The 15019-nt window shown below is 32.2% G+C and overlaps 1 protein-coding gene across 12 annotated transcripts in view; it reads left to right on the top strand.

The window, feature by feature from the left end:
- The window catches only part of LOC126884845 (uncharacterized), a 127418-nt gene that overhangs the window by 102496 nt on the left and 9903 nt on the right, over positions 1-15019 (top strand). For all 12 annotated transcript variants that reach the window (XR_007698162.1, XR_007698163.1, XM_050651129.1 and 9 more), the window contains one exon: positions 12405-12622. Coding sequence is in view for 10 of the 12 variants with exons in the window: in XM_050651129.1 (XP_050507086.1) it covers positions 12405-12622 (218 nt within the window). In the remaining 2 variants the exon portion in view is untranslated. The remainder of the gene's footprint in view (positions 1-12404; positions 12623-15019) is intronic.

The following is a 15019-nucleotide window of genomic DNA, read 5'->3' on the forward strand; positions in this document are numbered from 1 at the left end:
TTAGACGATTGTAAATCAAAAACAAAGTATGGAATTTTCTATGAACAAATTCAAGAAAGTGTTGGGAAGTTCTCATCAGCGGATCAAATAATTTTGTTGGGAGATTTTAATACCTGAATTGAAAGGGGGATTATTGAGTATTCAGTGCCAGTATGTCCAGGCACCCAGAGTAAAATTACTTTGGTACTTTTTCAGATCCGAATAATCAGATTCTGAATACGGTTTCAAACTGACTTGGGACCAATCCGATTCGATTCCAGTGTATTTAATGCTGCCTGGTTATCAGGAAGGTAGTATAGTGATTAACTAGGCTTTCACTAAGTCTTAGTTATGGTTTTCCTTGGTATAATCCAGCTCCAACTACATCAGTTTTATAGCAGTCAGTATAAGAGCAGTGACCTACCATCATGAGATTCGTTTTATTCGATTTATCACTTGCCCTTTCTTAGAAAAATTACGGAAAATGACTTTTCGAAATTATATTTAGGTTACATTGTATCTGGTACCACTTCCAACTCTGGGTGTTTTGTTTAATATCTCTCCAGATTTGATCCCGGTATCCATTTGCCTTGATTCCTAGCATCTTATCCATGTATGCTTCTACCTTTGCCTCCTTCTCTAACTTTATAAGTACTGGAGGGAAGTCAATCATGACCTCCATGGACGCGGTTGGGGTAGTCGATATCAATCCTGTTATGATGAAGCATGCTTGTCCTTAAAGCTTATTCAGCTTCTCTTTGATAGTATATTGTTGGCTTTTAGACCACCATATGCCATACGTAACCGTAGGTCTGACTACAGTTATATACTATATGACCAGCACATTTGTTTGGGTTTTATATCCTACGTTTTCCCACATAACCTGCGCCATGTTTAAAGGGAAAGCTTTGCTTTGTTGGTTATTCTTACCAAATGGGCGTTCCACGTAAGCTGGTTCTCTAGTATTACTCCTAAATATTAGGAGTATCCTAGAATACCACTGTTTAATTAGGATTGGCAGAGAGCTTTTCCCAATAAAATAAAAATAAAATAAAATAAAAACATTTATTGCCCGAATAATATATACATTTCATTCCTAATATACTTTATTTTCTTCTAAATGTTCCGCGAGTGCACCACTTCCTTTGAACTCCATCCTTTCGGCGTTGATTCTCCACTTGTTGTATCCTGGACGTCTTCTTCTGTAGGTACTTTTTCTGGCTCCGTACCTACTTTCCTGACCGGTTTGCAATCACCTGGCTATTGTCTGATCATATGGTCGATCAGACGATGTTGTTCTTTGATCATCCTCTGGATCCTTTTATTCTCGAGTATGTCTCTGGTTCTAAGGAGTCTTCTTGTAGCCTGGTGGAAGAAGTAGTGAGTCCTTTTCTCGGCTACCTCCCTCAGTGGTGTATACTGGAGCCTTTCCTGGATGGTTGCATTTGTCACCCGGTCCTGCCATGCTGCGCCGTCTATTATCCTGTAGCATGACGTCTCGGTGGCTTCTAGTCTCTTCCAGTTGAATTTGGTTGTTGAGCTCCATATTGGGACAGCGTATAACATTGTTGACCTGACGTATGCTTGGTAAAGTTGAATATTCTTCTTCTTTGACAATGGAGATGACCTGAAAATATAAGGCAGAATTAGTCTTTTAATGGCTGTGGCTTTTTTCTTAATTTGCTTTGTATGCAGATGGAAGGTCAATCTTCTGTCTAAGTGGACGCCTAGGTATTTCACTGATGGTGTGGCTGGTATGATGTTTCCTCTCATCGTTAGCTCTGCTTGAGGTGGGTTGTTTTGCTGAGTAAAGATGATGAACTGTGTCTTCTCCGCGTTGATCTTGATTTTCCATTTATCCGTGAATTCTGAAATCCTCTCTAAGTGGCCTTCTAAAGCTCGGACTATTCTTCTGTCTTGTTTGCCTGAAGTGTAGATTGCTGTGTCATCTGCATACAAAGCTGTATTGGTTCTTGCATCTGTTGGTAAGTCTGAAACAAAAATGTTATACAAAATAGGAGATAAAATACTGCCTTGTGACATCCCTTCCTGAATTTGTTGTATCCTGGACATCTTTTTGTTAGCTGTAACTTGAAAAGTTCTATTAGTTAAATATGTATCACAAATATTAACTATATAATGTGGTAATCTAGCCTTGTCCATTTTGAAGATGAGTGCTTTCTTCCAGACCGTGTCGTATGCTTTTTCGATGTCCAGTTTTTCCCTGTCGCATCTAGTAAATATATCTAATGTTCTTTGGAGTGCGCTGGATAGAACACTGTGGTCACTCCTACCAGGAGTGACCACAGAAGGAGAGAAGCACTCCCACCTGTTACTACCTAGCTGTTTTGGCCAAAATCTCCTCTTCTTGCAGGTCTGTTATTTGCCTACTTTCCAGAATTGCTTTAATCCATTTGAATACGGTAGCAGATATCTCTTTTGATGTTCCTGCACCATAAAGAGAAGAGGTATTAATGAAAGTACGTAAAAGAAAATTATATAAAACAGTAAAGTAAATTTGACTGCATCGAAATACTTAAATTTACTACATAGTATTATTCTGATTTTGCATAATTAAAAAACACGTATCAAGGATCTGGTTAATCCTTTCAGTGAGCAGTGGACAGAATTAGACACATCTTTCTTAGAATTATAACTCTATATAAAAAATATTAGATATGTTCTTACAATAATCTAATCAGAATTCTTAGAAAATATATTTCTTATTGATTCGCCTCATTCATAGTTTGTAAAATTTTAAATCTAATTTAACCATTTTACCTAACTTCTCTGGACAGTTTTCGAAAAAAATGTCAACTGGATAATTTGACACGGAAAATATGTACTTCTGCACCGGACTAAAAACACAGTAGTATGTAATATCAGTGACTTTTTTACTAAGATCATTAAAAACCGCTTTAACTCAATTACACATTCCGCATGCATGGTTATGAGTAATAACAATCTGAACTGTTTTCTGTGTTTTATTTTTTTAATGGATATGTTTGCATGATGTTTTTGTTTTGTTTCTGATTATATTTTCGTGTTAATGTATTTACTTATAAAGAATTGGTGTCGTAAACCAGAAAGGAATTTATTATGAGTAGGAATGCAAGATTTATGATTAAAAGGAAAAAATGGACAAAATAAATTAAATCAAACAATATACCAGGAGCAGTTAATGAAGTCGAAAGGGTACTTCGTCGGGTTCGAGAAGGAAATATAGAAGATGCTAAACATATTATGTAAATGACCCGCAATAACCGAAACAGATATTCCAGAGAAATAAGGTTTTTGTCGGGAGATTTGACCAGCCAGGTTGCAAATGGATTTTTTGGGTACTACAGTCGAACCCGCTTATTGGAATAGCCTTCGTGCCAAGCAAAAGTATTCCTATAACAGGGATATTCTAATAACCGATCATATGTGCTTAGTAAAAACGTTTTGGTACCTCAAATTTCAATTCCTTAAACCGGGATATTCCATTAACAGGTATTCTAATAAGCGGGTTCCACTGTATATACCTAATACAGGGTCATTCCATATCAACTCAACACACCTAAATTTCTATCCCTCTTCAGATTTGGTTATAATTTGGAATACACATAGTGGCTAATAAAAGAAACAAAAATACAAAATTTTAAATTTTTATCTCAAGCCGTTTCCGAAATATGATTATGTAAAATTTTCCAAAAAAATCCAAAACACCGCGACCATGCTTCATTGGAATGGTTGTAGATTGTAGAAGCTGTCCTAATTGAGCTAGAATGCTGGGAGAGGTATCATTTTGCAGCATTTTTAAAGCTCTTTACACTGATATATACAACATGATGTTACGATAAACAAGTTTTTCCCAAACAAAAAAATATATTTTGATTAAGTTTTTTTCCAAAAAGTACATAATTTAAAATTTTCATAATATTTTTACAAATACATAGTACTGTTGTTAATAACATACAAATTTTATTATGGGATGGTGATGGGTTCAACATAAAAAAATTAATTTCACACATACAGTATGGTGCAAATGAAAGGAATAAATTCGTAATTTCGCAAGCTGGCGACTTTAAGGAAGAATCTCGAAACAGGTCGATTTTTATTTTTAAATTGTAATTTTTTGGCATATATATCTTATTAGTAATGTCATCCATCTGGGCGTGATGACGTAATCGATGATTTTTAAAATAAGATTATAGGTCGTCTGCTAGCTCATTTGAAAGATTATTGAATTCTCCGTTCAGTAATAGAAACATTAACATAATTATTTATACAGGGTGGCAAAAAGTTTTATTAAATCAAATTAATTGACAAAAAAGACGAATGTATGTAATTTAATTAATTTAAAATACATTTTACTGCCGTCAGAAATCAGAAAAAAAATGTTTACTTCACAAATAAACATTACTTTTCGCTTACATTAAATGTGCAAAATTTCAAAAAGCAGATGTTGGCGGGAGCTGGCTTGAACTTTGAATTTAAGCGAAAAGTAATGTTTATTTGTGAAATTTGTGAAACATTTTTTCTGTTTTTTGACAACAGTAAAATCTAGTTTAAATTAAATAAATTGCATACATTCTTCTTTTTTTTGTCAATTAATTTAATTAAAAATTTTTTTCTGCCACCCTGTATAAATAATTATATTATTGTTTTTATTACTCTATAGATAATTGAATAACCTTTCAAATGAACTAGCACACGACCCCTAGTTTCATTTAAAAAATCATCGATTACGTCATCATGCCCAGATGGATGGCGTGACTAGTATGCCAAAAAATTACAATTTAAAAATAAAAATCGACCAATTTCGGGATTTTTAAAGTCGCCAGCTTGCGAGATTACTCATTTATTCCTTTCATTTGCACCATACTGTATGTAAAAAATTAATTTTTTTATGTTGAAACCATCACCATCCCATGACAAAATTTTTATATGTTATTAACAACAGTACTATGTATTTGTAGGAATATTATGAAAATTTTAAATTATGTACTTTTTGGGAAAAGACTTAATCAAAATATATTTTTTTTGTTTCAGAAAAACTTGTTTATCATAACATCATGTTGTATATATCAGTGTAAAGAGCTTTAAAAATTCTGCAAAATGACACCTCTCCCAGCATTCTACCTCAATTAGGACAGCTTCTACAACCGTTCTAAAAAAAATATGGTAGCGGTGTTTTGGATTTTTTTGGAAAACTTTTCATAACCGTATTTCGGAAACGGCTTGAGATAAAAACCTAAAATTTTGAATTTTCCTTCACCTAATCATCCACTATGAGTACTTTAAATTTTAACAAAATCTAAATGGGTCAAGAAAAAAATTAATTCAAAGTGTGTTAATTTGACCTGGAATAGCTCTACATTATAAATAAGTACAAAAATGCCAGTCACAGATCGGACGAGTATTTTAGTTATTAACAAATAAGGGTCAAAAATGGCAGTTTTTTCTTTTAAATCGCTACAGGTAAAAATAGGATAATTAAATATCTTATTTATAGTATTCTTCTTTTAGTAGATGAGCCAATGGTTAAAACGGCATTTTTTTAAATTTCGGTCCGATCATTTGTTGCTTCGAAAATTGCAAAATAAAACTAAAATTTCGAAACTAAAAAATTTGCTATTAATTTTGCGAAAATGAACTTACGACTTTGATATTGCATGAAAAGTTCAGTCAACCAGTACATACAAATGTACAAAAAAATTCAGGACGATTCGTCAATTAGTTTATATTTTGTATTCAATTTGTTTATCCCAAAAATATTTTTTTGCAATGTTATTGTTCAGAAAATAATAATGATACAGTAATTCTGTGGAAACCACATGGAATTGGAGTACTTATGTTTTCGAAGTATTTAACAAAATCAATAACAGGTCATTTTTATCATTCCGAAAACGTTTTACTAAAGTAGAGTCATTTTTGGCTTATACACAATTTGAACTGAAGTTCGAACTTTGTTAATATTGACTGTAGAGTAAATCTTCTTTGGGACTTGAAAAGCTGGTATTTTTACACGATTTTCGAAAAAAACTTTTCGCCTAGGATATTTACGGTCAAAGTTAGCCGCTTTTATTATTTAATTCACAGTTACTTGTAAGTACATAAAAATTCTCCTGTAACCGTGTTAGTTACCATACTGCTCCAAAACGGCTTCGCCGATTTTTAAGAAATTTTACACGTATATCGTGTAAGACCGAGAATATGTTGTAACCTGTTTTTCATACCCATAAGTTATAAGGGGAGTTGCCCCCCTGACATTTTTTTTATTTTTTTGGACAAAATTGTCTACCTTAATTTTATATGAAGTAGAATTCAAAAATACATATAACCCTTAATTTTCACTCTTCTATCACTAACCCCTATTTTTTAATAGCCATCTATATCTTCTTCTTCTTCTTAACTCAGGCGAGACTCGTTAGTTTCTATATATTTACATCTATAAAATTCTCCTGTCACAGTATTAGTTGCCATAATCTTCCAAGACCGCTTGACCAATTTTTATGAAATTACATAATATGTATATTCGGTAGGTCTTAAAATCGGTCGTAATTTATTTTTCATATCTCTGAGTGATAAGGGGGATTCTCCCTAACATTTTGTAATGTTAGGTGGGGATATGTATACATTACGTACTCTACAAGACTACGAGTATATACAAATTAAAAAAAAATATGATTAAAATCGATCAGCAAGCTCCGGAGATATAGTAATCGCAGCATATGTTTGAAGAATCAATTTCGTTTTTGAGTTCACGGATTTTAATAATTCCCCTCCACCGACCACGAATCGATTTTGTTAGGACGTAATTTTTAAAGGTTTATTAACCACTCTGTTGAAGTTCAAAGTTTACTCAAACTTTTAGACATAAACTATATACCTTGATCTTCAAAATGGAGCTAGTTAGGTTGCTTATTTATTATAAACAAAGTAGCTGTGAATTAAATACAAAAAGTGGCTTTTGACCGTAATTAACCTAGGCAAAAAGATTTTTCTTGAAAATTCATGTAAAAATACCAGCTTTTTAAATACCTTTTAATAACTTTAAATTTTAAAGTTATTCAAATTGTTTGTAAGCCAAAAATGAGTCTACTTTAGTAAAATTTTTTCGGAATGATTAAAATGACTTTTTAATGTTTTTTTAAATACGTTGAAAATATAACTATTCTTCTTTCATTTTGTTTCCACAGAATCGCTATGTCTTATTACTTTCTGAACAATAACTGTCAATAACATTGCAAAAAAAGCTCTTTGACTAACTAATTGACTAACTATTTAGATGGAAAATATGGCACAATTAAATTGAAAAAAATAATTTTATTAAAATTTAATAAAAACGCCATAAGGAAATAGCTTCAGAATAACATTAAAACTAATTGACAAATCGTCTTAAAGTTTTTTGTTTATTATATGGACTATTTTAGTAAACTTTTCGTGCAATATGAAAGTCTTATGCTTGGTTGCACCAACAGATCTTAAGTTACAGCTTAGCTAAGCTCTACTTATAGATATCTATACTTATATTATCAATTATATCTATTATTATATTCTGCCATTCTTATTGTAATATATTATAATTCTTCTTCTTCAGGTGCCATCTCCGCTACGGAGGTTGGCAATCATCATAGCTATTTTAATTTTTGAGGCAGTAGCTCTAAATAGTTGTTTTGAGCTGCATCCAAACCACTCTCTCAGGTTCCTCAACCATGAAATTCGTCTTCTTCCGATGCTTCTTCTGCCATCTACCCTTCCCTGCATTATGAGTCGTAGGATGCCATACTTCTCGCCCCGCATCACATGTCCGAGATACTGTAGCTTCCTTTCTTTAATTGTAAGTTCAACTTCCTTTTCTTTACCTATTCTTCTCAGTACTTCATTGTTTGTAACTCTATCTACCCAGGAAACCCTCATAATTTTTCTATAGGTCCACATTTCAAAAACGTTAAGTCGTCTCATTGTCTCTACATTTAACGTCCATGATTCCACTCCATAGTATAGAACACTGTAGACGTAACATTTTGTTAGGCGTACTTTAAGAGCTAATGTTAAATCTTTGCTACATAGGACCTTTTTCATTTTTATAAAATTAGAACGTGCTTTTTCGATTCTGACTTTTATTTCTGCAGTGTAGTCATTATTTTCTGTTATAAGTGTTCCTAGGTAAGTGTACTTTTTTACTCTTTCGATCTGCTGGCCCTCTACTATCAATGTTTCGTTAGTATTATGGTTGTTTTTACTAATTTTCATAAACTTCGTCTTTTTGATATTGAGAGAGAGTCCGTACTCCCTACTACACCTTACTATTTTACTCATGAGTCTTTGCAGGTCTTGTAAACTATCGGCTATTATTACTGTATCATCTGCATATCTGATGTTGTTAACTAAGACTCCATTTACTCTTATGCCGACTGTTTCATCTTCCAGAGTTTCTCGCATTACCTCTTCAGAATAAGCGTTAAATAATAGAGGTGATAGTATGCAGCCTGGCCTGACTCCTCTCTTTATTTCCATTTCTTCAGATGTTTCTTTTTCAATTCTTACTATTGCTCGCTGATTGTAATAGAGGTGTGTTATTAGTCTTAAATCTCTTTCATCTAGGTTTTTATTTTTTTAGGATTTCCATGTTTTACTTTATCAAACGCCTTATTGTAGTCTATAAAACAGACGTAAAGAGGATGGTTAACATCCAAACATCTCTGTGTCAGCACGTTGAAGGAGAATAATGCCTCTCTGGTACCCATACCATTGCGGAACCCATATTGAGTGTCACTAATATCCAGCTCCAGTTTAGAGTGTATTCTGGCGTGGATAATTTTCAATAGAATTTTTAAGGTATGTGACATTAAGCTTATGGTTCGGTAGTCACTGCATTCTTTTGCATTCACCTTCTTTGGCAAACACACAAAGGCTGATGTCAACATTTCTCTAGGGATGATTCCTGTAGTATAGATAGCGTTGAACAGTTCTACTATTATGTCCAGGTTTTTCTCGTTGACCAACTTTATCAGCTCGCTAGGCAATTCATCTGGACCAGCATAATTATATTATATTAATTCTTATGATATTCTCGACTTAAGCCTAAGATCTGTTGGTGCAACCGGGCATTAAGGTCCTTTTCGCAAAAGTTACAACAATTTTTTTATTTTCAATATTTTAGTCTTATTTTGCAATTTCTGAAGCAACAAATGATCAGATCAAAATTCAAAAAGTGCCATTTTAAACCTTTGCTCATCTACTAAAAGAAGAATCTTATAAACAAGATATTTACTTACCTTATTTTGACCTGTAGCGATTTAAACAAAAAAACTGCGATTTTCTACCTTTATTTGTTAATAACTAAAATTCTCGTCCGAACTGTGACGGGCATTTTTGTATTTATAATGTATTAGGTATATATTACCCAAAAAGTCCATTTGAAATGTGGCTGCTCAAGTGTCCCAAACATGGTATATTTTGGCCTTATTTCCCTAGCGTAAGAGATACTATCCGACAGAATATCAACATTGATGATTTTAACTTTAACTGAATAAAATAAGGGATCATAAAAAATAAACAAGGCAAACGAAGAGCGACTACATGTTTGGGAAAAAAATCCTAAGGAAGATCTTTGCGCCTTTGCTTGATGAAGTAGCAGGGCAGCATAGAATAATTATAATAACTAATAAAGAACTCGAATAATTATATCCAGACGTTAACATAATAAAAGAAATAAAGTCTAGAAGACTCTTCAGAACACCTGAGCAGGACACTACAGAAGATGTTCTGACGAAACGATAGTAATGCTAGTATGAGAAGAAGTGCTAACTAGACCACATGGACGACATCTACAGGTAGTGAATAACATAGCAAGAGACCTTAAGAGTTTGAGCATGGAAAATTGGATGGATATTGCTCAAGACAAAGAGGAATGGAAGCATGTTGTGAAGTAGGCTAAAATCCCCGAAGGGTTGTTACGCCACGGAATAAGTAAGTAGCTCGATGAAGTATTTGACAGAATTGTTAAACGGTCAAAACTATAAAATAATATTGTGTTAAAATAAACCAGTAGAGACGTACAAATAAATACAACTTTTTGAAAAGCAAAACAAATAAAGATATTATGAAAAGGCTTTGGACCCTATTTTTTAATTTAAGGAGAAGATAAAGAATCAATGCAAAAATGAGGAACACCAAGATAAGACGTTACTGGAGTTGTTATGGTAATTAAATTTTTAGATGGGAAAAAATCTTTGACCTGTAAGTACATAAAAATCTTTGTCCCACTAATTGACTTCGCTTGTAATAGAAACAAAAAAAAATAGTCCACTTTTTAAATTTTGAGCATTACTGTAATTCCTGATATTAAATTATGTTACACATCTTTCAAAAAACTATTATTTTTATTTGGTACGTTTGTATTTACTCCGAATTGATCAAAAATATTTATTTTCTGGAATACTTCTTTTAAATTGGAAATCTCACTTTGGAAATAAATATATTAGAATACATAATAAAGATATTTAGTATAAAGAAATAAGGTAAAAGGGTAACCTGTTGGTGGATTTTGACTCAGTCAGCTTTCTGAGAAGTTTTTGAGTTTTATTGACCTCAATAACCAAAACCTCTGTTCTCTGCAGTGGTTTCATACTGCAGTGGTAAAATACTTTTTGTGGTTTTCAACTATGTACTTGTAACACACTTTGCTTGCTTTTTCATCTTTTGTGAGGAACAATGAAATGTCTTGCATCAATTTTACACTTCTCTCAGAAACATAATTAACAAGACTAATATTTTTTTAAAAGTTCATTGCTTTAAGATAGAAAAATGTGTTGTTTTTTTAACGAGAATAATTTTCATAGTTAGGTACTCAAGATATCTTGAAAAAGACTAATAAACATGAAAAATGAGTAATATTTATACTCCATCTAATTTACTTACCGTTGCACGTCATCCGCGCCATAACCCGTGACGTCACATAATACCAACACGAAATATTTAGGCGCTAGGTGTGTTCTTTTTAGAATCACTTTGCCGAGTACACTTGCATTACAGCCACTAGACATATTTTATTATATACGCGTAGAAATAATATTTAAAGATTTCTATAAATGTTAACTTAAAGAAATTCACAATAATAATATGTTTAATTTAATTTGGATAAATGGATTATAAAGCGTTTTTATGAAGCACATTTGTTCGGAATACACTGTAACTATAATCGAACGAAGGTGATATTTTGGCATAAATTGGTAACATTTATTTGACAGTTGCGGTGATGACACTTCATATTTGTTTATATTCTTTACTATAAGTATTTGTTTCATTATATTTACTGTTTTTATTATATACTTTAACGTAAGATTATAACTTAATTATTGTTTTCTATTTCTAAGGTTTTTATTAATTTACATTGAATATTAATTTGTTTTGCTGTACAATCCACTTCCGCAAAAATTGTGTGATGTATTTGATTTAAAATGAATTCAAGAATTTTTTGTAATTGGGCAACAATGTCAACTTAGATCTCTAACGTAGATAATGACGTGCAACGGTAAGTAAATTAGATGGACTGTATGATATTTCAATCCCCATAATCAGCTTATCATGGCCTGTAATATTTTTTTCTGAATATACCTATATATAAAATAACAGTTAAAACTGAGTTTACTTGTTTCATTGAGGACAAGACGATGGTCAAATGCAAATAGCCGTAGATTAGCTCCCACTGGACCAAGCGAAATTCCGAACAGAGCACGTGGGGTGCGTCCACTGATCGGCATTCCGAATGATTCATCGGCACGTACCGCAAATGTTGCCTCTCGAAGCAACCCATCGGCATCTCCGATGATGCGATCCGTACGATGCGGATCAGTGGACGCACTATCCACGCAATATCAAGGTTGGAGGATTATTTTTAAAATGGTATTAACATTTATCGAAAATTAAAAATTCTTAGGTTTTTTTTTACATTTTTCTAAGGAAAAATTTTTTAAATAAACATTGAAAAATCGCCAATTTAAAGATTTAAACATGTTTTATGAAATAATTTTCCCCAACTATGTAAAAACTGCTTTACTTTTTACTAGTAAACGAAAATTCTTAAAATGTTGAAATTTTACCTTAAACTGTTAATAATTAAAAAGTCCACCGAACTTACTGCAGGAAACATAGAATTTTGGGTTAGCAAAGTCCATAAATTAAAATAAAATGTCAGATAGGTACCTGGCCATGTCAAAATCACAGGAATAGCTTATTTTTCTGCACTAATTATACAGTTTAGCCGTTTAACAGATGAAAAAAATATACAACGCGTTTTTGAAGTCAGTAAATCGGACACGTAGATAAATAGTTGAATAATGTGTAACATGAATTGGTATTAACTTTTTTGCTACTCTTAACCCCTTCCAACTTACCAATAATGCCAGATGAAATCTCATATGATGTTTTCTCAGGCTCTCGTCGGCCGAGTATAGCGTCGGTCCATAGCGCCACTTCTATCCGCAGCTATAGTACTAGAAGATACGAGAGGGAGCGGAAAGAAAAAGAGGAGAGGGAGCTAGAGCGTCGGTTTTCGAAACTATCTAGCACGAACTCTACCATTAGAATTGCCCCCACACCCAGCCCCCATTCTACCGACGATCTGCTTCCCACTTTGGAGGAAGATAGACCAGTAAGTTTAGGTTTCTTTGTAGAATATTAAATTATACAGGGTAACGCAGATAAACGGCCAATTACAAATATCTCGAGAACTAAAGGCAACAGAATAATGAAAATTGGAATAAAGGGGTTTTGAAGAGTGATTTATTTCACGAAAATATTTTCACCTATTTGCTACTTCCGGTTATATCGGAAGTTGCTTATAACTATGTTTTTTTAATGGGACACCCTGTATATTTTTACATTTTCGGATTTTCTCGATGTCTTCTTTCTTAAAGTATGAGGTTTTGTAATATACAGGGTAGTTTAAAAGATAATTAAGTTTGTTTTCTGAATTTCGTAGCAACATTTACCACCCTGTAGACAGTGCCTATTTTACTTCAAATCAGGTCCGAGGCACTACACATCTTTAAATATAAAGGGCCCCTAAATATAGTTTAATGATAATGATAACTGTTTTCACTGTAATAATTATTTAATAGAAATATATTTGCCCCAGCAATTAAAATTTTTATAAAGAGTAAATAAAATTTATACTTATTTAAACAATTAAACATTGTTTAATTATAGTTTATAAAAAACTAAATTTTCATGCCCTTTTAAAAAAATCGTTTCTGCCACACTTAATTTTCGGGTATAATATCACAAGAGAGTGAGAATAAATTGAAAATAATGCGACAGTTTTTCGAAAATTTGTTGTCTGGCAATAGACACGAGTGGCTATTGCCCAATGACAAAAAATTTGAGTAAAAATGAAGCATTATTTTTTTATTTATTCTTACTGTCGTGTGATATTCGTAAGATTATTTTTTAATACGTATATTATGGATATTTTCTTAAATGTGACAGTTGTTAAAACTAGGAAACTGGTTGCCATTAAACAGATACAATCTACTTAAAAAAATTCTATCGGTAATTTTCTACAGTAGATAATTCTCAGTATAATTTTAATCTGATTGGGCAGAATTAAACACGTGATCAAATATCTTACTGTACGATTCAAAGTTAAAATCATTAAAAAATAATCATCAAAAAAATTTTTCATTTTGGTTCTCGAAAAAGCTCATCTTTGTATGAAATGTTTATCGGAAATATTTTTTTAAGAACGGTTTATCGTTTATGAATATAACTCTTATTGTTATCATTTGTCAGTTTCTGTTTGTAAAATGAAATAATTTTGAAAATTTATTTTGTTTTTTCAATAAAAATTTTCTCTTAGTAATCTTTTCGGGCCCCTATAAAATGCGGGCCACAGGCAGTGGCCTCATGGGCCTAGTGGTAAAATAGACCCTGCCTGTAGAATTGTAGTAGTTTAACATCAAAAACTCTATTTATGTTCAAATGATTTTTAATATAGCCCACTATTGCTAAGAATTGTTAGTATAGCTAAATTTTTAGTTTTAGTATACAGGGTTGGTCGAAACTCGGAATTTTCCGGAGTATTTTCTGAGTTTTCTTTAATGGCAGACCCTGTATTTTAGTATTGTTATGAAATGATATTTTATGGTACTTTTTTATTTCTTAAGCATTCCCTATACCTAACTGCTTTAGTTTGTGAGTTATTCTTGATTAAAGCCCAACATTAATTGCAACAAAAAATACGTGAAATTTTATTAGGTTAGCCGTGAAAATATTCAATTACAAATAATTTTTCGGAAAAAAATACATATTATTCTAGTCTGGTCCTTAAAATTACCAATATTGGTTGAGCTATCAAAATACCTGCGTATTGTTGGTGCGAATAACAATCAAGCACAAAGTAAAGCAGTTAGGTATAGGGAATGCTTAAGAAATAAAAAAGTACCATAAAATATAATTTCATTGCAATACTAAAATACAGAAACTCAGAAACTACTCATTCCCAGTTTCGACCAACCTTGTATATTAAAATTCAACATTTAGCTATTATACTAATAATTTTTAATAATAGTAGACTATATTAAAAATTATTTGAACGACAGTTGCTATGAAATTAATAAATAAACGTAATTATCTTTTAAACTACCTTATATAACATTACAAAACCTCATATTTTAAGAAAAAATACATCAAGGAAAATCCAAAAGTGTAAAAATATACAGGATGTTACATTAAAAAACGTAGTTATAAGCAACTTCCGGTATAACCGGAAGTAGCAAATAGATTAAAATATTTTTATTAAATAGATCACTCTTCAAAACCCCTTCATTTCAATGTTCATGAGTCTGTCACCTTTAGTTTTCGAGATATTTCTAATAGGCCGGTTATCTGCCTCACCCTATATGAAAGTAAAATATTTAACAAAATATGAACTTAAAAGGGAACCCCCGTTAAGATAGACAAAATGCCATTCCAGAATTAAATTTTTTCATTTTTTTACGTTGTACCAATACGATGGTTCCCCTCCCCCTATTACCAACAACGAGTGTTT

This window comes from Diabrotica virgifera, chromosome 1 (assembly GCF_917563875.1).
Source record: "Diabrotica virgifera virgifera chromosome 1, PGI_DIABVI_V3a".
NCBI classification, from domain to species: domain Eukaryota; kingdom Metazoa; phylum Arthropoda; class Insecta; order Coleoptera; family Chrysomelidae; genus Diabrotica; species Diabrotica virgifera.